The sequence below is a fragment of the Enoplosus armatus genome, chromosome 13, assembly GCF_043641665.1.
Source record: "Enoplosus armatus isolate fEnoArm2 chromosome 13, fEnoArm2.hap1, whole genome shotgun sequence".
Classification (NCBI taxonomy): Eukaryota; Metazoa; Chordata; class Actinopteri; order Centrarchiformes; family Enoplosidae; genus Enoplosus; species Enoplosus armatus.
In genome coordinates, this window is record NC_092192.1 from 6,002,796 (window position 1) to 6,028,652 (window position 25,857).

A 25,857-nucleotide genomic window follows, 5' to 3' on the forward strand; every position below is an offset into this window, starting at 1 on the left:
ATAAAACATTTTAAATTGAAGCTGCAGATTGGAGATGGAGTATTTTACGCCGATAATTAACATCTTTATGTATGTTTTTTTTTTTAATTCATGTCAGGGTAAGAAAGCAGGGCGAAACAGCAGCTAGGCGACGATAGGACACTACAACTCTCCAGTGAAAGCCAGACTGGTTCAACACCTTTTATATACTTTAGCAGCTCTTGAAGGCAGAGGCAGGGCTTATAGACTGATGCCTCTCAAGCGGTTCAATAACATCACATCCTCACCTCCACCTCAGTCTGGAGGTGGGAGATTTGGGTCAATATCAAGTCAATATCTGACCCAACAGTCGGGCCTCATGGAGCATGGATTAAAACCACTGATTTTACAAGACAGAATTATTATATATACACTCCTCCAGCACTCGCTCAACTCACAATTAGTACTCATAATATACATACGCATCCGTGTTTAAGTGAATATTTGAAATGACTGTGATTTCCATTGTCTTCTGATACTTCACACATCTTTTTCAGGTACCAACCAACGCTTCTGGAGACGGTGACTGTAGTGATACTTCCACAAAAGGGATCCAGTGGCTAGTGGTTGGTTTGTTGAGAGTCTCGACAGTACATTCCTCATAGATAGATGCCCCCGGGAAGAAGGATCTCCCAAAGAAACACCACCTCATGTCGACCCACTTCAGTGAGTCTCTGAGGACGTTCTGGGACATGAGGTACATTCTGCTCCACTGACAGTCTGATGCTCTTCACTAGTCCGTCCGCAGGATGGTTACAGGTGAGTGAAATGAAAGGTGACTCCCCCATCTACCAGCAAGACCGAAAAAAGGGAGGGGAGGGGGGTATCAAGGATGACAAACGGGTACCTGTTGTCTGATGATCACCTGTTTCTGGGTGTTTCATCAGGCAGTGACTGGGCCAGGGAAGTGGAGGCACGGTTTACAAAACCTGGTCACTGGGACTCCCTAAAAACGCATTTCACACGGATGGGCGTGGTTTAGCAGGACGTAGCAGTGCACGACCGTCGCAGCCGCGTGCTCAGAGTGCACGTTCACGAGTTTTCCCACGATGGAGGGTGAGTTACATTAGTTTTGTACAATATGAGATCAGTTTATTTGATGCATGTCAAGTATGAAGGCAAACAGAATGTACTATTCATGTTTTCCTATAATTTGTATATTTGGTCTCACACCTATGCACATGGAAATTGATGAACTGCCTTGTAAGCCTGTTTGATGCAAGATACTACATTGATATCCGAATACAGACCCCCCATCAAAGTAGATTTTTGTTGTTGGACACAGTTCAATAATCTGTTTGAAGTTACAATTAGGTGTGAGGTCTCCTGTAGGTTTAATCTTGGGGTTAAGGCAAAGATATTGATAGGTTAATAAACAACTTTCTAGGTTAGCGTTTTGCTAGCTTATCCAAAACCTGACGAGACGCACATCCAGCACACAACGCTGTGTGACGCAGGACGTAAGGCACCGCCCCCGGGGGAAATACCAAATTTTTAGGGAGGCCCTTTGGTCATTACAATAACATCCTGACATTTAGAAATTTACTGCATCAAACAAAGAATGGGGAATGACAATGTTACATTGTTAGGGAATGTTTAGGGAATAATTATGACCTTTCAGTAAACCCCACCCCTGAACAGTAATTGTCCAATCATAGTTTAGCAACCGTCACTAGGCACGGCAGGTCAACTGTCTTAACAGTGTGCATGGGGCTGTAGTAAGAGCGATATTTGGTATATTTTTATTAGCCTTTCCAAACACAAAAACACAAGAGTAAGGAAAAAAAGTGTAAGGAAAGATTGTCTGCAAACGTTAGCATGTCCAGCTAACTAGCTAACTACCTACTGTGGTAACAATAACATAGCATTACTTCCAAAGCAAAGCAGAATATCATTAGCTAACGGCATTATTTTGTGGGGTTACAGGGTGTGTTAGAAAAGGCCCCCTTCAGGACTGGGGCATCTACTGTGAAGTATTTACCTACTGGTTTGGAGCCAGTACTGGATGCTACTATATCCCAGCATAACGTTAGCAGTTCTGATGTGATTTGTGGAGGTTTACACTTACAGTACCTGAGATAGCGTTACATTTGTTAAACACCTCAGTTAGTCCTCACACTCACAAAGCCTTTTCTCTTGTAACATAAAAACTGACAACATACTGTTTGAAAAAAGCAAAGCATTTTTTCCGTAAGCAAAGCATCCAAACAGGGTTACGCCAAAACAAAATTGTCAAAGCTTACATTTTCCCTTATCATTACTGTACTGCATGTTATACCAGCTCAGTACAAAAACTATGCTGCTCCTTTACGTCCATGTCGTTTACACGGATCATCAGCTGGCGACTATGCTAACTTTTTGAGAGTTTTCTCAACTGACTCATGGAGCTAATGCTACTTAGCTAGCTAGCTAACGCTAATAAAATACGCTAGCGACAGTTCCAAAATCGGCGGTTGGTCGGCCAGAAATGAGAGCTAATTTTGTTTAACATCTGTGTGAAATCAAAGACTCATTGTTTCAAAAATTACTACGAATTTTCAAGAGGTAAATCTTCCACTGTTATCATTTTAAACGGCATATGTGCGGTGCGAAGCTAGACAGGCGTAGCCACAGTAACTACGGGGGGTGGGGCTTAGAGAACGGTCAATTGCTCCCACAGCTAATTAAATATGCAGCAGTAACAGGCAACCAAAGAGTTAATGTGTTAGTAGTGTTAATGCTTTGAAAGTGACTGACAATCAGAGTTAGGAACTTGGGAGGAGGGATGTGGGTCAGGGTTTACCTATGATTTCATAGTTTTCATAGCAATTGTGTGGTATACTTAGTTTATATTCATCAAGTATGGTTACAGTAATGCTATTGTGTGTATTCGAATGAAAGTTACACATTTAAAGCAAAGTCTTTCCACAGATTAGTCTCACCAAATTAACTGGGTATGGGTGCTAATATATTTTATCATATAAATCAGTTAGATGATTACATAGTTACTTATGATTATGAATTAGCATTAACGAGGAACTCTATAAAACTGAATACCTACCATATCTGGTATTAGAGATATGAAACCAATGAATATCGATGGAAAACAGGCTTTTATGTGTTGGACAGGTGTTATAAAGACTGAGTTTGAACATTCCTATGACTTGCTAACATAACTGAAGTGCAGCACTGTCAGCAGCGAGAGGGGGCACTCCATTGTTAAATCTAGATCACATCAAAGAAAGATCCAATTATAAAGGTGCTGTGGGGCCATGGCAGCCAGCCTCAGTGGATCACTCTGACAGTGGGAGCTATCTTGCATTTGGCGATGACTTGGATGTTTGCTGTGTAATATTGTTTTGCGGAGGGGCTGTTAACACCACAACTTTATTTACAGATAGAAAACTCTGCTGTCTTCCCTCAGCTTACTGAGGCACACAAATGTGCATGTTCTCTACTGGACGATGAATCTTAAAGGACATTTTAGGAAACATGCTTACTCACTTTCTTGGTGACAAGTTTGATACCACTCTTATGTCTACGTTAAATATGAAGCTACTGCACAGCCGGCAGCCGCTTAGCTTAGCTTAGCGTAAAGACTGGAAAGAGGGGGAAACAGCTAGCCTGGCTCCGTCAAAGGCAATAAAATCCACCTACCAGCACCTCTAAAAGCTCACTAATGAACACTGTACATGTTGTACATAATGTAATAACCACAAATTGTTGGCAATTTTTTTTTCAGCTCCTGGCTGTAGCTTCATATTTATTTAACAGACATGAGAGTGGTATCAATCCTCTCATCTAACTCTCAGTAAGAAACTGATTAGACCTATTTCCAAAAAAATGTCCTATTCCACTAATATGACCCGACTGAAAGCACAAGCCAGACTTGTCCTCAATGGTGAAATTAACACATGAATTTAGTAATTAGTGAATATGTGTGTAAAGGACGTAGGCTTTAGTAACACATATGGAAGGCACGTGTTCTGCAGCTTTCAACTATCCTGGCCCAACGTTAAATGGTTTGCACTTATCAAGCCTGCTGGAAAATACTTCTGTTCAATGGGTTTTGTGTAAAAGTAAATACACAATGTGGCAATAACTATGTGGCCCAAGAACAACTATAACAAAAATATATTTTTAAATACCCCCCCTCTCTACCCCAGGAGTATATCCCCATCTGGAATACTGGACTACGTGAAGCATTTATTCAGGTAAGTGACTGCTAATCTTTTATAATCCGGTGTTAAGTGCTTTTATCTGTAGACAAATTGTGGCTGGATAATGGCTGGGTCAATGACTGTATGGAAGAGGGAAGAACAGCATGTGCCTTCAGTCCTAGAAACCAGGAGCGGCAATTGTCCCGGCCTCCTTCATGAACTTTATTCATCTGCCACCAGAGGACTGCTGAGGGGGGACAAAGAGGCGAGCTGGGGCCATTAGAGCTTAATTTAATGCTCGGGTGCTCGACATTCTCGACAACGAGACAAAACATGGTATGTGTCACCTGCGTTTAGGCCTGGGCGACATTAAACGGAAGAGAAATGATGAAGCTGAGTCAACCTCTTTCACTGTGCTGGTATGGCTTACAAGGCTATCGTTTCTCGCACAGAAACATGTCAGTGGATCAGTCTGTAAGTGGGGATACACAAGATATACTCGACAGGTATTTTGTATAACCAAAATTGGAGGATATGTCGTTGCTGGATCTCAAATATTGATTAGGTATTATCCTCAAAAATCCAGTATCAGTCAGCTCTAGTTTCACCCAACATCAGTTTTCGACCTCGTTAATGCTGTTGAGGCTGAAAGGAAGCAAATCCCTACTGAGGAAAGCCTTCATAGAAGAGCGGAGCGTTATAACGAAATATTAATGCTCATGGTTCAGCTATCACATGTGGGTGTAATTATCAGCTCAATAAGTGGCGAGATCAAATGTTTGTTTCCGAGTGTAACCCGAGAGAAAAATGTGTCCTAACACGCTTTTTCTTCCTGTCCAAAATACATAATTTCTGTCTAAAGACGCTGCAGAGAGTGTGGAGCGACCAAGGACATAAAATAAACTTGTGTTCAGACTGAACGCGAGTGATCTTTTGACTCCCTTAGCGCTTCGTAGTCCAATACAGATGTAATGCAGACGTATTCTCCCTTATCCCCGTACAAGAAGTGAAGTCACACAGCTCAAGTCAGTGAACTGTCTCTTCTTGTCCTTTATGGTCTTTTCACAAACTTTGTATACAATGGTGCAGCCTCTCTATTTCACGTTCAGTCTGAACACATCTTAGTAATCTGCATCTCCAGCTCTGGCTTCATGTTGACTGATAATTGGTCAAAATGGAGAGGATGCAGATCTGCGCTCTACCTACAGCATTAAGGAGCAGGGCTTGTGTTTAGTGGGCCAGCTTACATTTGGAAACATTTCAGCTTAGGACAGAGAGCACCACTCCTCCAACAGAGACTCAATAATCACGTAACGACTGCGGAGCCACAACTACCTACTATCAAAGAAAGATGTGCTGTTGAAGGCAGAGGTGGGTGGGTGGGAGGGTGTGTGGGCTGAGGGGCAGGGAGCAGGACTGAATAAATGAAGGAGATGGTTTGGTTTGGGGTCACCTCTTCAGATGGTGGCATCGTGGGGCAGTTGAGGCACTGCCACTCCAGGCCTCCAGTTGGAGTTGCGCTGCCTGTAGGGCAGCAAGCGGCTGGATGGTAACAGGCCTAGCGGCTCCTTGGATGTGCCTGGCCACCTCCGGCCCCACCGGCGACTACCATAACCGAGCCTGCGGCTTTGCCTCACTGCCTGGCCTAACAGCATGGCTGTCTGGGGCCACAGTGGGTCCGTGAAGCTAGAGATGCTGGCCTCCTGAAAAGGGATACAGGACCTGCGCCTCGGAGGGCGTTCTTCTCGGTAGATGTGGGAGGTTGTAAAGAGGTCGGGGCAGGGCTGCCATGAGCCCTGGGTCAGTGAGATGCGGCCCTCCAGCGACGGCCCCAGCAGGCTGAGGCTAGTTCTGTCCGTGAACGAGTCTGTTCGGTCTTCATAGCCGAGGTCAGCGGGGGCCGAGCACTGCTGCAGGGGCCAGCCTCCGCGACCCTTCCCCCCCATGTCCGCAGTGCTGCCTCCCTCGCCGCCTCCGCGCTCTACCCTGACTGCCTCGTCTTCCTCCTCCTCCTCTTCCTGTTCCTCCGCCTCCGCTACCTCCTCCTCCACCTCTCCCTCCGCCACACCCTCCTCATCATCCTCTGTGCCGGTGGGTGGTGGGGAGCGTGGGTCCCGTAAGAAGACCACTATGACAGTGATATTATCACTAGAGCCCGCATCACGGGCTGAGGCCACCAGCTTGTGGGCTACCATGGTGGTGTCTCCAGTGTTCTCCTGGAGGTGGTCGCTGACCACCCGCACCGCCTCATCTGCACTCACTGTGTCCCAGAAGCCATCACAGGCCAGAATCAAGTAATCTTCTGTACCATCCAACGGGAAGATACCATGGTCTGCATCACCACAGATGTAGGGCTTGTGCTCCGAGTCGCCTGCCAACACAGGTAACAGGTTATTCTGTTAGGGCCTGATCAGCATTCGTGACGCATGTGGTGTACAGAGTATCTGCCTGAACTAATAGTTTACCTATTGCTCTGGATACAGACAGACTGCCGTTAACCCTCCATGTGCCAAACCAGATCACGCAGCCTCCCAGAGCTTCGATCCTCAGCTTCTCATCCTGCAGACACACACATGAAGCATAGTTGTCTTTAGTGGCGGTCACAACAGTGATGACTTGTCACATGGTACATAACAATCCCGTCCTGCAAATGACTGCCTGCCTCTGTTGTGCTATTAAAGTGATATTCCACCAAATTCCACTCGATATATTAATATTTGGGTAGATTTGAGACTGAAAATGTACAGCAAATGTTCAAAAGAACAGGAAACATGTCGTGATGACATTATAAAGGATGCTTCGGCATGAAAACTCTTTAATAAGAAAACTTTAGTAAAGTCAAGTAAGCCAGGCAGTTTACTCAGAAGTTCACTTTTCTCTGACTGATTATCTGATTAAAGTAGAAACAACAGAAGTTTGTAATTATGATTGGTACAAACATATCTTGTTTCAAACTGTTTAAAACACCACAAATACAGGCCTGTTGTTTAATTCATAGAAAATACCCACAATTTAAATGGTTTTGTATTTTGTTGTGCCATAGAGCTGTTAAATCAACTCTATTGTAATTTCTGTATATGTGGTGTTGTTGTATTGGATTGCATTACATTGTTTCTTTTGCTAAATAAGGAGGACAAAATATTAGAAATAATAGCATCATCTTGCAATATAATGCAGTTTAATGCAGCAATCCCACAAAGTACAGCCTCTAAACATAATGTCTAATGTCTAATTACATCAACACACAAACATAATTTCATAGGTGGTGGTGTTAATACGTTGCTGGTGTAGTTGTTTTAACATTCAAATGAGCTACTATTTCATTTAAAATGCCAGTTATACGTTAAAATTAAATACAAACTTATGTGCAAATGCATGTAGTACATTTTGAAAACGTGCAAATTAATGTATTCAATGCCTCGAAATCTACCAATCCATGTGTATGCGTGTATAAATGTGTTACCTCTCTGTCTGGTTTATGTGGTTTCATCAGCTCCACAACCTGCCCTTTCCTGACCAGAATGACCTGGGAGTCTCCCAGCCAGGCCACATACAACATCCGACCCCGCAGGAACGTCACCACGCCTGTTGTGCCACAGCGCAGGTGCTGCCAAACAAAGACACGTTACACCACTACTACTTCATACAGGAGGGGTTTATGTACAAGTTTAGAATAAATTGGTGTGAGACTGAGACATGTTTAAAAAAAACAAAAACAATAACTAATAAACTACCAGCTGTAGGCTGTAAATGTGTGAATATGCTGAGAAAAACAAACATGGACAGACTATTGTGATATTATGTTAGTAGTTGTGAAAGCGGAACTTGTAGTATAGTACAATTAGCAGTGTTTGTAGTCGGGGTGGTAGCAGCAGTAATAATAGTAGTAAGAGTGATAGTAGAACATTAGCAGAAGTAGAAGTACCAGCAGCAGTAACAGGAGTAGTAGTAGTAGTAGCATTAGTTGTGGTAGTGTAACTATGTAGTACTGTAGTAGTAGTAGTAGCCGCAGAAGTAGTAGCAGCAGTAGCATTGGTCGTGGTAGCAGTAATAGTAGTGCAGTGGTAGTAGAAGAGGTAGCACAAGTAGTAGTTCAGTAGCAGCAGTAGTAGTAATGATAGCAGTATTAACAATAGTAGTACTAATGATATTAGTAGCTGTAATATTAGTAGAAGTAGTAGTGATATTAGTAGCAGTAAACATATTAGTAAAAATAGCAGCAGCAGTAGTAGCATTAGTAGTGGTAGTAGTACTGTGGCAGTAACAGTAACAATATTAGATAGTAGCATCAGTAGTCGTAGTATTAGTATATATTAGTATAGAACTGAATTTCAGTTCACATAACAGATGGTTACTTTAGATCATCCACAGGTTCACACTGGTCTGTGATATAAATAACTATGAATGGGTTTTGGTTCTCTGCAGATGAGGTTACCTCTCGTGAGGCCTTCTTCACAAAGCGTTCGTCAGTGACCTTGAAGGCTTTGCAGAGGGCCTCGATGGGGTCCTGGCTGAAGGATTCCTGGTGAACTAAGTTGACGTGGAGGTGGTTGGCGGCGTAAATGGCAGCGTCCACGCCGCCATGACCATCAAACACCGCAAAGTAAGCCTGTTCTTCCTGATCCTGAGAGACAATACCAGTTACATAACCCCATTAACACCACAGGTCTGCAGTTAGTAAACATCACCTTTATATATTTGGAAAGTTAAACTCTGACTTATAACGTGTTCATGATGTGTTGTGAGAAGCTCTAAAATCTGATTATGACAGTTGGCTGCTGAAATCAAACCCAGAAGACACTCAATAACAAATATAAACACGGTGAAAATGTGACTTTGACAGCTCCTTTAAATTAAAACTAGCATAATGGTTGCTGATTTTACAACGGTGACTTTGATATCTGAACAACAGGAGAATGGACAGGACACTCGACACAACACATTTTACTATTCTAACCATATATGGTGGCCGAACCTGCACAATATTGTTTAGATGTATTTATTTATTTATGATTTGATCACGATTGCTGAACATAATCAAGTTGACATTCAGAGCGATCGATTATCAATGAGCTTTATGTACCTGTAGTCACCAGTGGTGGAAAGTAACGAAGTACATTTACTCAAGTACTGTACTGTACTGAGTTATTTCCATTTTATGCCACTTTATCCTTCCACTCCACCACAATTCAGAGGGAATATTGTACTTTTCACTCCACTACATTTATCAGCTTTAGTTATTTTACAGATTCAGATTAATGTTACATAATAATAAACAAATTATGATGTATTATTATGGATAGAGATAAGACTAATGTACACATTAATGCATCAATAATTTTAAATATAATAAAATATTATTCTGGAAAGTATATTTTGAAGCTGATACTTTTGTACTTTTACTTGTGATGTGTAATTTTGAATGCAGGACTTGTACTTGTAACAGAGTACTTCTACAGTGTGGTACTGCTACTTTTACTTAAGTAAAAAATCGGAGTACTTCTTCCGCCTCCGTCAGTCGCCACCATAAAGTCTGCGATCGTCACTGAGAACGTTTTAAAAGGCATTTATACCAGCTGGCCAGATAGTGGCTCCATGACGACCTGCTTCTGGGGAAGTTGCATCTACCTGGATGTTGAAGAGTGTGTTGAAGTCAGGGATGATGACGTGCTTGTCCTCCATCTTGCGCCTCATGTTCTTGATGGCGTGGATGGACGTTTCGTAGTACGGCTGTGGGCGGCGGTGGAAGGGCAGCTCCTTCAGCCAGAGGCAGCACATCTCAAACAGTCTATTAAACACCAGCCGGGCTAGCGTCACAGACTCCATCTCTAACACACACACACACACACACACACACACACACACACACCCAGAATCAAGAGTCAGAGTCAAAGAGCTTCTTTATTAAACACGTGGTAATGTGTCGTAGAACTTCGTAGCATGCAGCTGTTTGGATTCACTTCAATTACAATAGATTAGACAAATATCAAAACATCCACAGAAACTTCCCCAACCTCTCTCCTTCTTCTTCCACAACCCACTTCTAAGTATGTTCAGTGTGTTCCAACTAATACTCCCTGTCTGTGTTGCACCATCATCTCCTCATATATCTGATGTCTCACTGGAAATAGTGCACGTAACAATTTACTGGGGAAACAATGATTGTTTACTACAATTATTTAATTTCACGGTCTATTTATTTCATTTAACGAGAGATATTTATATTTTCTAGGTCTGCAAATAATCATTATTTACGCCCTGAATTTATCTACCAATTATTTTCTATATTAAGTGATTGATCGCTTGTCTATGAAATGAGAAGGTGATGTGTTTCAGTGCCTTGTTTTAAACCGACCAACAGCCTGAAACCTGAAGATATTCAGTTTTAAATTGATATAAAAAGCAGCAAATCCTCAGATGTGAGAAGCTGGAATCTGAAAACATTGTTGCTGAATAAATGACTGAAACAATTAAGTGATTATCTTCTGTCATCTGGATTTCTGGAGCAGCTGGACAGTCAGATGACACTGTTTAAAGAGATTTTAGGGCTAAAAAGGTTTTTGTTAAATTTTTCTGCTGTGTCGAAAATCTAATTCTGAAAAGTCCCCATTTCCAGTGAAAATGACGCCCCTCTGGATAGTAAAACCCCCAGGGGACCTGTTTTACTTTTTCAGAAAGGCAGATGAAAGAAACTCATTGAGAGATTGCACTGAGTTACAGAAGTTAATGGGACAGAGGCTAGCCCAGAAGTGGCATCAGGGCTTCAGCGCTCTGTAATAACCAAGACAAAGGCTGAATGTGTGTGTTAGTGTGTGTGTGTACGCGGGCTTGACCTACTAATGTTTGCTGCAGGTATAATAGTCTATCCTGTCTCTGCCACTGTCCTCTCTCTCACTCTGCTCTCCCAAATATGTCATCAGTGAGATGGAGTGAGAGACGCAGAGAGAGAGAGAGAGAGAGAGAGAGCTCGGCCTACACTGCGTCCCATTTCCTCCCTTCACTCTCGCCCCTCCGCCTTCTAAAAAAAGTACATGCACATCAAACACTGCCCCAATACTAGACTTCACTTTGTGGACTGACTGTTCAGCACCTCCCCCCCTTTCTTTCTCCAAATGAAGATGCTTCAGCACTGCGTCTGAGTGCAGCGGAGCAACATCAAACAGGATGTGATCGGCTGTTATACAACACAAGAAGCTCTTACTTTGAGAGAGCAGAACGGTTTGAGCTTCAATGCGAGTCCATCAAAATTTGAAACAGGGCGCACAACTCTTCTCCAGTGCAACATGCTTTATTCACCAAGATAAGGCAAAAACTGTTGGTGAATTAAGCACGGTGTGATAATGGAGAAGAGTTCTGTTTTAATTTTGATACAAGAAAGATGGCTGTCCAGAAACTCGGTGTCTGCCTTCAAGCTTCCAGTTTATGAGGATATGTACAAGTCAAGTATTCATCTCTGTGTTTGACCTCTCTTAAAGGGTAAGGTACTGAAGACATAAATCTAATAAACAGGTCACAAATACATAGTGCATTTGTTAGGGACTATTTTCAGTAGTGGATTAATACATATTTGGTGCTCTTGTGTGTTTTTCCAGCAGCAGGACGGTGACTCACAATAAACTACAGTTCATCTTTGTGTCATTTGACCAGTTATTAATATAAAAATGCTGGTAAGTGCAGCTTCAACAGACGTTGACTGCTGAATATAATTCTTGTATGCTGCATTTTTTTCTGTAATAAAAGTTGCAAATCCAACATTATCTAACAATCTTCAGTCTATATTCATTAAACCAAACATAATGTTCAGTACAGTTGATGTATTTATGTATTATTTAATGTATGTATTTAATACACACATTAACAAAACATCGCAAATTCTTACATTAGACTACCACTATAATACAAATATGATAAGAAAAAGCCTGGTGACTATTTTAATGAAGGTCTGTTGGCCCACGGTGGATGTAGTGTATCCTGGCTCAGAGCTGTGAGGGTGTTTTGGAGTCTACTTTCTGCCCTCTAGCGGTCAAATACCACTTAATGCAGCTTTGCGGGGGAGAACTGGGACAAAGCCCTGGTGGTTACATGCCTGTGTATGTGTGTGGGATGAAGTGAGAGAGAGACCTAATTTGTCTGTGGCTCTATATATGTGAGAGAGAGAGAGCAGTCTCGTGGGCTCCCCGGGGACTCACGTGGTAATGGGTCAGCTCCATCTTCTACAGTCTTATTGAGGTGGTGGATGGAGAGGTCAGTCTGCAGGAGGCTGTCTGCTGTGGCTCTGGCCAGGGCTGCAGCCAGGGAGCAGGGACAGTTACTGTGGTGAGGAGAGACGACACGGTTATGAATGGGTCACAAAGAAAAATCATATTGTAATAATCCTCTGTGGAGATCAACAATGTCTTCTCTAATGTAGCCAGTTTATTTGACTGACTACACGTTTGAGGTCATTTCCGAACAGTCTCCATTATATACAGTATTTGGTCCACTCGAGAGCACTGACAAGTTCATTTTTTTAACTGTAAAATGTCAAATACGGTTAACATCTTTATCACTGTTGAGTGCATCCACACAAATTGAATGCATCCTTTTCAGACACGTTTATGTCAGAACAAGACGAAGAGTCTACAGCGACGCTAGCCGCTACATCATGCTCACAATGACAATGCTAACATGCTGACGTTTAGCAGGTAAAATCTTCATGTTCACCATCTCAGTGTAGCGCCTTAGCAGGCTAACATTAGATAATTAGCAGTAAACACAAAGTACAACTGAAACTGATGAGATTGTCATTCATTTTGTAGGTATTTGGTAATAAATACTTGCCAAACTAACAAATACCAACGTTTTGGACAAATTTGACCCTGAAGATGGCACTAGATGAAAAGTCAAGGGATCACCAAAGTTATTACAGTTCTTCCTGAGGGGACACACATGAATGTGTGTACCAAATTTCAATACAATCCATCCAATAGTGTTGGAGACATTTCACTCAAAACCACAAATGTCAATCTGCTGGTGGCGCTAGGTGAAAAGTCAGGGGATCACCAGTCATTAGGATTCATTGTCCGTCTATTTCAGTCTGGACCAAAGTCATGGACCAACCATTAGAGCCATCCCTGGAGCCACGCTGCTAGGGATGGCTACAAATGAACATCAGCAGACACATTATACAACATCTTGTGTGCAAGTTTGGCATAAGAAAGGCCAAAACCCATTGGATTATCTGAACAAAGCTGAAAACAGGCATGGAAGCTCATTAAATACAAGATTGATAACGTGCACAGTAACATGCACACTGTCCCCGGCTGAAGAATACAGTACATTTTCACTTAATAATGGAACAATCGAATAAAGCCCTCTAATCACTGCATTAACTGCATGCTTTTATGACTTCCTGTGGACCCCCTGATATCCTGTCAGCTGCAGTGAGCCGGTGCCAGTGTTTGTCTTGAAGAATGTTAAAATGATATAAAAGCTCTGTTTGAGTGCAGCAGTACATCACTACATCTGGCCAGAGCTGAGTGTGCTGGAGGAGGTGTGTCTCCTCTTAAGGTTAACAAGAGTTGGGGAGGAGGAGGGGGGAGGAGGAGGAGGAAGAAGAAGCAGCAGAGGGGTCGTTTGAAGGACTGAAGGCTTGCTGAACATGAGTCACCAAGATAACTAGGTCACCTCCAGATGCAGGTAACCATGGTAACCCAACTTCTGGATCCTCTCTTCCCTCACACACTCAAATTAAGTTGAAAATAAACCAGAGCTGAACTGATGTTAGCTTGACGGCTTCTTAATTAAAAAGGAGCGAGGGGCCAAATGCTTGCTTCAGTGCCGTGAAAGAGTATAATTAAAAAAAACGACCAAATTATTCATTCATGTCTGTCCCGGACACACATGCTAATCTGATCTGCAGCCAGTCATACCTGAAATTCTTGATACATGTACAAAAACATCAGGCAGGAGTAATGTGGAGTTTTTATTAAAAGCCTTGTTTTGGTGACATGGCCCATTCATGAATCTATCAATCAAAGGGTGTGTCTAGATTGGATAATTGGGACAACAGGTGGGAGATAACTGTCATTCAGAAACTCACAAACAACAAAAACACATGAAATAATGCTTAAAACAAACGTAAACATGGTTATTAACTTGAGTAAGTCTACAGCCACGCTAGCTGCTTTGTGAGGCTGTACAGCGGAGCTTTGAGCTAAATGCTAACAGAATGTTAACATGCTGATGTTTAGCAGGATAATAGTCACCATGTTCACCATCTTAGTTTAGCGTGTTAGCATATTTACATTTGCTAATTAGCACTAAATACAAAGTAGTACATTTCATCCTGAGGTTGACATCAATGTCTGTACAAAATGTCATGACAATCCATCCACTAGCTGGTGAGATATTTCACTCACAACCACAAATCTCAACCTCATGGTGGCGCTAGAGGTCAGAAAAGTCAGAGGATCTCAAAAGTCATTAGGATTCATTTTCTGGGAATCCTCATTCAGGCTGAAAGGTCTCTTTCTGGATTAGCGTTAACAAAAGGTCCCCTACTTCTAGTGGAAGGTTTAATCTTCCAAACCCTCAACTCTTAATAAAGAATTAAAATGTTTTGCCACTGTATAATCCACATTCTGCCCTTTTCTTGCTTTTTGTCAAAAGTCCAAATAACTCCTGCTCTTTTGTACACTCTTGGAGATTTCAAAACTTTTTGTTGTTGTTGTTGTTGTTGTTGTTGTTGAGTGCATCCCAAGATTTACCCACTGAACAACAACACATCTTGTGGGACTTATTTTGTTAATATTACATGTAGCCCATGCTGGTTCATATTATTTCAAATTGTAGCAACGTGGCAGCTGAATCCTCAAAGACACACTCAATAACATGCTAGTTAGTATGATGTTACACAGTCACTGCATTTAATTTACCCAGCAAATGAGATGGGGTTGGCTGAGTACAACACAGGGACGTATTCTACAATTAAATACTGTGAATTAAGTGTGAAAGGGCCTCTGTGGCTCTTATGTAAAATGACAAGGGTTTAATCAATGAAAACCCAAGCCAACAGTACACAGCTTCAACGTCTTTAATTAACTCAGCTCTACTCTTGCTAACTGAGGCAGCTACGTGAGGCAATTTTCTTCCACTTAATTTCTAAACATGTTGACAGACATGTAGACTTTCCACAAATAAGAGAGGAGATGTTTGTGGAGTTTTTGTATTTGATTATACATTCTCGTCCATGGCTTAGTTTCATTGCATCTCTCTGATGTGCTTCGTCATATTTGGGCCCATCAAACCTCGTAGGTCATCTGTTCCAATGGCTTAAACATGCAAAGTTGGTGAAACTGCTTGTGGGTTTTATGGTCTGAGTGTAGTAGATAAACAAAGCCTTCATAGTGTCTTTCTTGCACGAATGCGCTCTGTGCTTTCCCAGGATAAAAAGAGGAAGTAAAAGATAGAGTTTGTAAAATACAACAATGGATAAACTTCCTGTTAAAACTGAACATTCCTCTTTTTTTGAAAGGCGTACAAATTCAACATGAAAACATATTTACTCCCCTGCAAATAAATTAGCAACACCGGAAGGACACTTTTCATATCTGTAGTTTCTCTTTCTTCTTCTCTGCTCTCTCAATGCGCTGTAGTGTTGGGAAAAGTTAAAAACGTAAAGTTGAAACTCTCTCCATGGCAACCACAGAAACTACAAATAACTTCACTGATGATCATGTTACAGAAATAGTTAAATGTATTAAAAAGGCAATTACTCATTTCCATCCTGACGTTGTGTCCGAATATATCCAGACAATTTGTGACGCATTTTCTCCACATCATTGTAGAAAATGAGAATCTTAAAAATGTTGGCAGTGGGCTGAGCTTCCCATCCACCCTATTATGGACTGGATAAACTCTCACTTGTATCAGTGCTATACTCCAAACTTTTGCCCAGGAAACAGAAGAACCTGTCTTAGCTTAGAAATAGACTTTGATCTAAAGGATGAAGGCACATCTTGGGACAATGTGTGGGAAAATACCATCAGCGTATTCATTTAAAGTTAAGAGTACAGAGCCCGAATTGTAATATGTGCCAACTTAATTCACTGGGGAAGCCATAATCATGATGATGTGGGGGTGTCCCTCTGTTCGAGACTTTTGGAGTTGAGTATCCACACAAGGCCATACCACACAAGCCCGCTTTGCTTCTTGGTGATGAATTAAATTAAAGTCAACACTAGTTGGAGGGATTACATATCTCATCTGGCCTGGAAATGCCTCGGGATCCCCAAGGAGGAGCTGGAAAACCATGCTTAAGCGGATGGATGGACTATATAGCTTTTTGTCCAAACATGGCTGCCACCTCACGATCTTTGCTCCAGAAAATGGCTGACATATTTTCATGACATTGTGTTACTTGAGCTGTCCACTGCCTGAATTAATAAACAAAATGATGTGGTCACATGCAGCAATGCAAATAAAGAATAAAGCTCCATGGGTCATGAAGACAGGAGCAGTATACATTATACTTTGCTCAATTTATTAGAGTCAAGCAGTCCATGGGAGACCATGGGAGGTGGTGGTGGGGGGATGCCGCCATGGGGAGAGAGGATGTGTTTGGGGGGTAAATATGTATATGCAAAATATTTAAAATTATTTGTACCTGTCAATTTGTTCCAGATGTGTTCACAATAAAACGTATCTAGGGTTGATCAGTATATATATAACACAGGTTTTTGCACCTACACCTGGTATTAATTAGCATTCTTGTTGTCTTGATTCTGCCTACGTTATGATCAGATCTCAAAATGCAAAGCTGGCAGATGTCAGAGAACATGGGACATCAGAGGTCAAGGGTACCGATGCAGGAGACTCGATGGACCACTACGACGTGCGCGGTGAGGGTCATCTGACAGACGGACGTGGTCTCGGTTGGCGGCGCTGGCAATCCGGTTCAATTCACAATAACTGGCATCCTGTCACTTCTCCAGTCCTGTAGTCCGCATGTGTGAGCAGGAGGATAAAGCCAGTAAGATTGTTAGCAAAGGTGAGACTCGGGCACAACTTCACCTTTAACACCTGCAGCACTGTAGGGATCGACTTTACTGCAGGTCAGGTGCTAACATGTTACAGCCAATGGCCTTCATCAGGTTTATAATATTCAAATAGAAAAATGGTTCCACAGTTGGAGCACAGATGCTTTCCTGTCTGTCCTTAAGATCTGGTCCACAGGTGGTACTTGTTTTTTTCTGACTCATTCTGTGTGAATTAGTTTGTTGGACGTCTGCTGTTCAATGACTTTAAAAGGTGGAAAAGCTCTACTTAAAAAAATAGACATCGTGTAGAAATAAATCGGGTTGTTCTTGTTAAAAGATGTAAGTACAGCCACTGTTGGCTAGAAATAAGGTTATCTGAACCAGAGAGTTGTGTATCCAGTAATTCCTCTCCTCCCTTTGAAAGTTCTTTTACTTCAGGTCCTTGATTTTGTTCTCAAACTGGGTCAAGGGCTAGAAACATCGGGGACAGAGTAGTTAAAGGATGCCCCCATAAAGCGGTAACCATTATAACCTCCTGGGTAAGGAGAGATATGTTGTTCCCCTTCTTAAAGGGTGCATCACACATCACGTATATCATCACTTTACAGACATCTTAGTCTGGTAACATCATCAGGTCAAAATAAATATCTTTGCCAGGAAACTCTGGGTTACAAATGTACCCAGTTGGGATCAATATAGCACAATACTGGGTTAACTTTACCCACTTTACACCAAGAGGCTGACCCAGTGTTCGGTTTATTTTTTTATATTACTGTTGGGTTATTTACCCAAACTAAATATGGTTATTTTGATCCATGCTTTTTACCATAAAATTGTCACAAATGTATTCTTAGTTGAACAATACGATGCATATATGACATTCAAAACTGAGATAAAGATACACATAATATTAACAATCAGTAACAAATAGTAACATGTAAGTTTAAAACCAGCTACAGCAGATTAAAACTGTTCATATCATATTTTAGTTTGGGTTAATAACCCAACAGTAATATAAAAAAAGAACAATAACACTGGGTGATAATATCAAAAGAGCCCCTTGTCTACAGGGGTTTTCTACCTATGGGTACTGGTAAAGTTAGTAAAGCGATGGATAAAAGAGGAAGTAAAGACAGAGATAGAGATCAAGAGATGAGGGAGGGTGTAACTGTCAGTATTTGGGTTTGTTCATCGCAAGTATCCTCTCCTCCATGTTTCCATTCATAGAAACATTTCCTCTCTCTCTCTCTCGTTCCACCACTGGCTGCCCTGTGGGGGTGGATGCTGAGCTCAGAGGCTCTGATTGGCTGCAGGTCACACAGGAGAACCCACGGCGCACCAATGACAGCTCCCCGTGGCTTGTGCATCACAGTGAGGTCATGTGGAGCGGAGGAGGATTAAAAGGGTAGCTTAATCTGAGTTCACACCATCACACTGCAACAACACGACTGACTAGATAAAAAGACCAGCACTGGTTCGACTGGTTCAAAACCATAAACTCGTGGTGATGTTTCAGTCGATTTGTAAATGCTGCTGTGCTCCATTTTACAATGTGTGTTCTGTGGCTTTTCTCCTAATTTTAATTTAATTAAAGCCATGTTTCAATGTGAATTTTTGAAAATATGGTGAAGCCACATGCACATCTACATACACGTCTTACATATACTCACAAAACAACAAGTAGAGAATCCACTCCTGTCTGATAGTCGCACCAGAACCTGAGCAGTAAAGTGATATCCATCATAAGGACACTGCTTTGGATTGGATCGCCTCAACACTTTGTAAAGGACAAACTGGTTTATATACTGTTAGTTTTAGTGTAGTTAGTATTAGTTTTATTTTCTGGTGAAAATGCCTGGAACTGCCCACCAATTAGGCTGAAACATACTGAAAGAGTCTTTTGCAGCTCTTAGAGGCGCTAGAGTTACAAGTCAATGTGGTTATTCAAATGCTGTTTTTTGTATTTTTTTTCCTTTAAGTCACTAACACAAAAATTGATGGATGTGAATGGATAAAATCTGCCTGTTGCCCGCCAGTCAGTCAGCTGTGATTTTAGCATTTCGCTAGTTAGCGTAAATTGCATATTAGTTATTCAAATAATAAAACAATGAAGTTACTCCTTGGACCTTGAGACAAATAAAATAAAATAAAATAAAATGCTATCCTTCTTATACAACTCTTGACTATACTATTAACACTATTAATCCAATCTAAGATGTGTTGACTTTAACACATTTAATATCACAATCTATGGTGACATATTTAGCTGATATTTAACTTAATTATTTCAGACCTTCTGTGTCTCTCTCAGAGAACCAGACATATCAAACGTGAATTTGACAACAAATGGAAGCTTGTGTCTGGGGCCGCAACTAACGATTATTGTCATTATCGATTAATCTGGCAATTATTCTCTTGATTGATGGATTATATGATGTCCATCCCAGATTCCTAAACTCCAAGGTCTTCAAATGTCTTGTTTTGTCAACAGCAAACAGCAAAAAAAATCAAGATATCTCCCTCGATTAATCGACTATTTGTAATATTTTCCCTTTAATTCTCACAACGTAACCCCCACACCCACCCACTTAAAATGTTTCCCTAGTTACAGCCTTGACTGTTGACAACATGCAGAGTTGAATATAGCGGTATGCTTGAGTCAGAGGTGATCTCTGCCTCCTCCCGAGGTCTTTACCGCAGCCTGGTGTTGCTTTTGTCCCGTCGTGTGGTCTCTGCTGCTACAGTCGTGCGGGGAGCTTTGACAGGCTGCTCACACTCATAAAACCGGAGAGCAGCTCTGACTGTATGTGTTAGCAGATGACTCATGCATGCAGCCATGTTTTGCTTTGTTTTTTCTTTTTTTTTTTTTTAACCATCGCTTTCTACAAGCTTGTTCTTTTTCTACAGAATTAGCCCCGGAGTGGAGCAACAAGGTTGTTTCCATGGCAACACAGAAGCAAGTGACTGACAGTCAATGGTGTCAGTCGTCTTGCTGCCAAACCCACAGAACAAGCTCCCTCTCTCATTTATTCTAAATATTGAACCTTTTCCGTGCCAAGTGGAGGTGAGAGTGTAGATCCACTGCAACTCACATTGGCTCTATTGATACGTCCTGTTGTACCAGGCTTTCCTCATATTAAACCAGGAAGACAGCGGAGCCTTTTCTAGGAGCAGAGAGAAGATCCTCCGGGTGTTTCCACGCTCACGTTTATTCTTTTATCCAATTTCCCAAAATGTGGTCAAAAGGAAATTTGAATTAGTGTTTTTCTAACAACTACTGTTATGTGAACGCAGTATTCTCAATAGGGCATAACAGGATTACATAACACAAAGAGCGCCAGTAACCCTTAAATCATAGCATTTCTTTCTTTTTTTTTTTTTTACTGCTGCTTCTCCCTTAAGATGGCTTTCAAATGACTTTGATGAATTAATTTGTCTCCTCAGTTCACACACACCATGTGGCGCTTTAGTCTGTTGCCGGGCGTCCTGGCATCTAATGGTGAGAGGCAGGAACCCACTGATGCTGCATCTGAACTGCTGGAAACCACAAAAATAAGTCTTAAAAACCTTTTTGTTCTTTCCTTTCCATTCAGGGCGTTTTTCATGCGTTAAAAATAAAAACCTGTGGATGAAAATGTACAATATCATGTGATAGTCGTGATGATCATTAATCTATTGTATTTATTTTTTGTATTTATTCTACAGAGAAAATGCACCTTCATCAACATTAATGTAAATGTAGCAGTGTTAGACAAAGTCAGCCAAACAAAAAATATATTTAATACATATTGTTCTTCTGATACATCTACATTTTACTCAAAACGGCCATGTTGTTGGGTTTTCCACGCTACACCTACATCTGCAGTCATTTGGAGTTACCGTTTGAAAGATGAGGCTGGTGTTATTCTGTATTTTTCTTATTCTAAACAAATGTCATGAACAGACAAACAATGTGTTAATCCGTCTCTCAATACTTTCCATCGGTTCCTACTGAAGATGTTTTCACGAGATGCTACATATTTTTCTAAAACAGCTGGGAACACTAGTTTTTAAACAAACGTTATTCAAACATAGTAACGTCTACATCCATTTATGGCAAACTATGGGAGTGTGAATCAGGCTTGTGCATGTGCGCACACGACTTTAGAAATCTGGTGGGGGGAAAAAAAGAGTGACAATGGATATTTCTGTCAGTTTCATGCATCTGGCAGCAGCAGGATGGAGTATGTGGGATCGACTCAGAATAAACTACTGTGTGTGTATGTGTGTGTGTGTGTGTGTGTGTGTGTGTGTTCATGGTAATAAAAGGAACATGTCACACAGAGCAACAAAGTGGCTCATTGATGTGTTTTTGGACAACAACGGAGCTCTATGGCACAGAGGAAACAGACTTTGGCTACACAGACGGCAGTTGTTAGTGGCATCAATTCATTGTTGGTTTTGTTCTTTCCACTGGATTTGTCGACAATAAGAAAAATATAGATTATCAAGAGACGTATTCTTTAATAACAACGCCTCCCGAGATGTTTTCATACACTATTTCCTACAAAAAGTGATTCTGCACAGATGTGTTGTCTCAGTGATCATATTGCCCATCTACAGTAAACAGTAAAATCTGCACAGTGTGGTTGAAGACTAGCAGATGTCAACAAAAAGAGTTTTGCCCTCTCAGCAGCTCTACCTTATAACCTAAGTACACCTCTGGATGTTTTCGGAGCTCATGCTGACGTAACACTGTGCACTGCAAACAGCGTGGAAACGATGGAGCTACTGTGACTGCAGACATCACAGAGTGCTGCCGTATGCATTTGCAATGCCATGTTCCACTTACGATGAAGTGCACAATGTTGGCTGCAGAGAGGCGTGTCTAATCTGTCATAAAATTAGAAAAACCTCCACGGCCACGAAACTCCTTTAGCAACCTACAGTACATCTGGGACTGCTGTGTAGGCAGCGGGGTCTACTACTTCAACAAGACGTGACAGTAACTGGAGACACAACGGTGACACACTGCAAGGAAAATGAGGCGTACAGCTTCACATGTGTCATGTATTTGAAAGGGTTGTGTATCTGTTGTTGCTCGGTTTCCAAATAAGCCTCCAGCCTCAGCTCTGCCTCCACAGATAGACTGGGGAACTTGCATGTAATTCCCTGTGAGGTTTTTGAGCAGGCCCAGTGCTGCTCCGCACAAAGCCTTAAGGCAGTATTATGTAATCTACCAGCTGGATCATTGGTGGATTGGTGAGAGCCTATAGGGGAGCCACATCATGTCCTGACCTGAACTATCTCTGGAAGCTCCTTTAATTGGACCAATTTCACATAAACAACAGTGTTGTCTGAGTGAGTAACGTGAGCAATGAAAATGGTTAGTGTTGCCACATCTTGAGCAGAGTAAGTTTCATGACTGATTCACCAACAAAGTTATCCCTTTACACAAAATACAGTCAAATTAACAGCCGTTTGTCTGCCAATATTCAACTCTAACAATAAAAAAGTCATCAGCAGCTTAAGATCGAGAAGATCGATTCCACTTTGTGCTCCATTGTTAATGTAAAAATATTGATTATAGCTGGTTTAAAAAAGGCCATAAATATATAATTTAATAATAAAAAATATGCAGCAATTTTCTGGTGACAGCTGGTGACTAGTTTGCAAATACTGTTTTTGTTGGGAACTATTTCCCAGCTGTGGGTCACTAATAACTATTTATGACAACAGATCAAAGTACTTCCAATCACAGGAAATACGTGTTAGTAGGATCAATTAATTTCTTGGGATTTGTTGACTTATCCTTTAAATACGTGTTTGTTAAAGTACTGAACACGTCTACTGTCCGGCCCTCAGCCTGTTTGTCCACTCAGCGGCAGCCATGTTGGTAAAAACATCTGGGAATCCAACATTTTCTCTGTAATTGACTCATTTATCACTTATAGTACTTTGACATTCAATGACATGTCCCGGCACCTTCGAGGCTGTCAAAAGGGAAATATATTTAGTGCAAAGAAAAAGTCACTTCAAGCCTCATCGTGCTGACTTGATGCTGTCCTTGCCATCTGTTTAGTATTAAATTGCTTAGAGGATGAAATGCTGGTGATTGTGAACCGCTCCCTGCATACTGGCGTGGCACCCATGGCTCAGAAAACAGCTGTTGTGAAACCGCTCCTAAATAAACGCAACCTCGACCCCATAATGCTTAACGAACTTGAATTGAATCTAAAATCCTTAGTTTGTAATTAAAATCATAGTTCATTTTAAGCAGCTCATTTCTTATGTAATGTTTTCAGTATTTTTATAGTAGCGTTTGCTTTCAGCACGGCACCAAACCAGCTTCAGAAAACAAAAGTCCTAGCCTTAAAATGTGTTCATCTTGGCGCTTGATTTTGATTTAGTTTTAGTCACATTTTAGTTATTTGATAGTTTTTGTCTCATTTATGTCGGAATGAATCGTCAACAATTTAGTCATTTATTAAGCCATCTTGTAATCTGTCATCTTCTAAAATGTGAATATTTGCAGTTTTGCTCTGTCTTTATATGTTGCAAGCTGGACATATTTTGGTTTTGGACTGACAAAACAAGCAATTTTGGCTCAGAAAATGAGCATTTTTCACTGTTTGACAATTTAACAGACTAAACAATTATTAAAAGATTACTCGCTAATAAAAACAATCATTAGTTGCAGTTAAAGAAGTAAAATGTTTCCACTTAATGATCCCATGGTTTCCCTCTAGCACACAATAGCTCAATCTTGAGTATGTCGTCAATTTGTCACCTACAATGCATGAAAAATAAATGTGTGAGATTGGTGTTGACCCCAAGAGACAGTGGCTCTTTTAACTACACAGCCATTATTTTTGATAAAATGGTGGGTCCACCATAATTTATGTCCTCCTCATTGTTCCTTATACAGCCTTAATTTAATATACAATGAAGCCTAAAATGTATTTTATTCCAGTTTGTCTTTACCATGATGAAATCCAACAGTATAATCACACTTTTGTGACCTTGGTGTGTTCTCCTTTTCTCTCTCAGGTGCTCATTTAGATTCAGATAAATTAATTATTCTATGTTCGGCTGCTTTGGGGTCATGTGCCCCTCTCTTCCCTCTTCAGCAGCTTTCAAATACACTTTTCAAGGTCAGACAGGTAGGGATTCTGGACTATACCGTGAGCTTAACTGCTTTGCATTCAGTTCATCTGCCACAAACATATGACTCATCATTTAAATTATGGGCACCTTGTGCGTGCGAAGAAGCCCGGCACTTTGGAGCAGCAGCAGCAGACTGGAAAAGCTTCTGCTTAAGTGTCTATCCATAATGCCGTAGGAGGGAAAGGAGGACACTGCACACTTTTGAAGGTCATTGCACTTCCAAAAATGGGGCCTCTCCAGAGCTGAATTAATTAAGGCGCCAGTTTTAGAGACATCGGTGTGAGCCACTGCTGGAAAGACTAGTGATTCTCCAATCTTTACAGTCCAGTGTTACAGAGTTACAAACCATGAACCAACAACAGACGGCCACGCTGTAAAACTGACGTCCCTGCTGCTGCTGTCTGGTACTGTCACCCTGCAACTGTTTTACTCAACACTGTGTAAGAAAAGCAATAAATATAAATGTAATCATTAATGCAATATTATTGCTACTGTGCCATAAATCATACAATACATGCTATTGTGAAACAGTGACAAAATGTATCTACAGATTCTTTCCATTCTACAGTATAAATAAAATGGTTTAAATGCCAAAAGCTGAGACTATATTTAACTAATTTAACATTATATAACTGGATGCTGATTTGGACTCCAGGAACACGCTTCATTTTTCAAGAAAGAAATGCTGAATGAGAGATTGTACTGAGTTACAGAAGCTAGTGGAACAGAGGCTAGACAGGAAGTGATGTCATGACTTGAGGGGTCTCTATACTCCAAAAAATATGTGGTCTCCAAACCTAAGCTAAGACAACCCTGATGACAGCATGAGGGTTTATTTTCTCAGACTTGACATACATTGAACACATTATACAAATGTTTTCACAGGCTGAACTTGATGTAAAATCAGAGGACTGTCCCTTTAAGAGGTAAGAATCAAACTTTGTGTGCCTTGTTGAAGCAGCTTGATGGCTCGCAGCACACAACAACAGGGCTCTAGTTTTAAGTCCTCGCCCTGGCTCTGTGGAGTTTGCATGTTCTCTCCATATTTGCATGGTTTCCCTTTTGGGCGCTCTGCTTTCCTCCCACAGCTGTGGTGAACAGGAGACTCTAAAATGCTCATGACTGTGAGTGTGTCTCAGTCCTCAACCCAGTGCATGCTGGGACAGCCTTTACTCCCCAGCTATAGGAGGGTATGGCAAATGATTGAACACCTTACTGTGCATCCATACAGTCCAAGTCTTTCAGAGCTGAATGACCAGTATAACTGATCTGAGCACCCTCGACAGTCCAGAAAGGTTTAGAAGAACTTGAGATATCGTCTCTTTTATTCGACACATTTTCCCTGTTGCCTACATTACCCACAATGCAACTCAACTGCCGACAGTTCAGTCAAAGATTGTTTTATGATTGAGGAAGCGAACGCTGCCTCAAGTGATATTACTTGATGAGGGAGCAGATGAATAAAATATATTAGCTACATTAGCATTTGATTAATATTAATAAAATGAACTGATGTGGTACAATTAGAGACAGTT

At 41.2% G+C, this 25,857-nt stretch overlaps 1 protein-coding gene across 1 annotated transcript in view; it reads right to left on the reverse strand.

Moving 5' to 3' along the window:
* Window positions 1-5,614: 5,614 nt before the first annotated feature.
* The window catches only part of ppm1e (protein phosphatase, Mg2+/Mn2+ dependent, 1E), a 33,744-nt gene continuing 13,501 nt past the window's right edge, over window positions 5,615-25,857 (reverse strand). The window contains exons 2-7 of the mRNA XM_070917616.1: window positions 12,347-12,468; window positions 9,786-9,985; window positions 8,593-8,781; window positions 7,621-7,764; window positions 6,623-6,716; window positions 5,615-6,528 (exon numbers count right to left, since the gene is read on the reverse strand). Of these exons, the coding sequence (XP_070773717.1) occupies window positions 5,615-6,528; window positions 6,623-6,716; window positions 7,621-7,764; window positions 8,593-8,781; window positions 9,786-9,985; window positions 12,347-12,468 (1,663 nt within the window). The remainder of the gene's footprint in view (window positions 6,529-6,622; window positions 6,717-7,620; window positions 7,765-8,592; window positions 8,782-9,785; window positions 9,986-12,346; window positions 12,469-25,857) is intronic.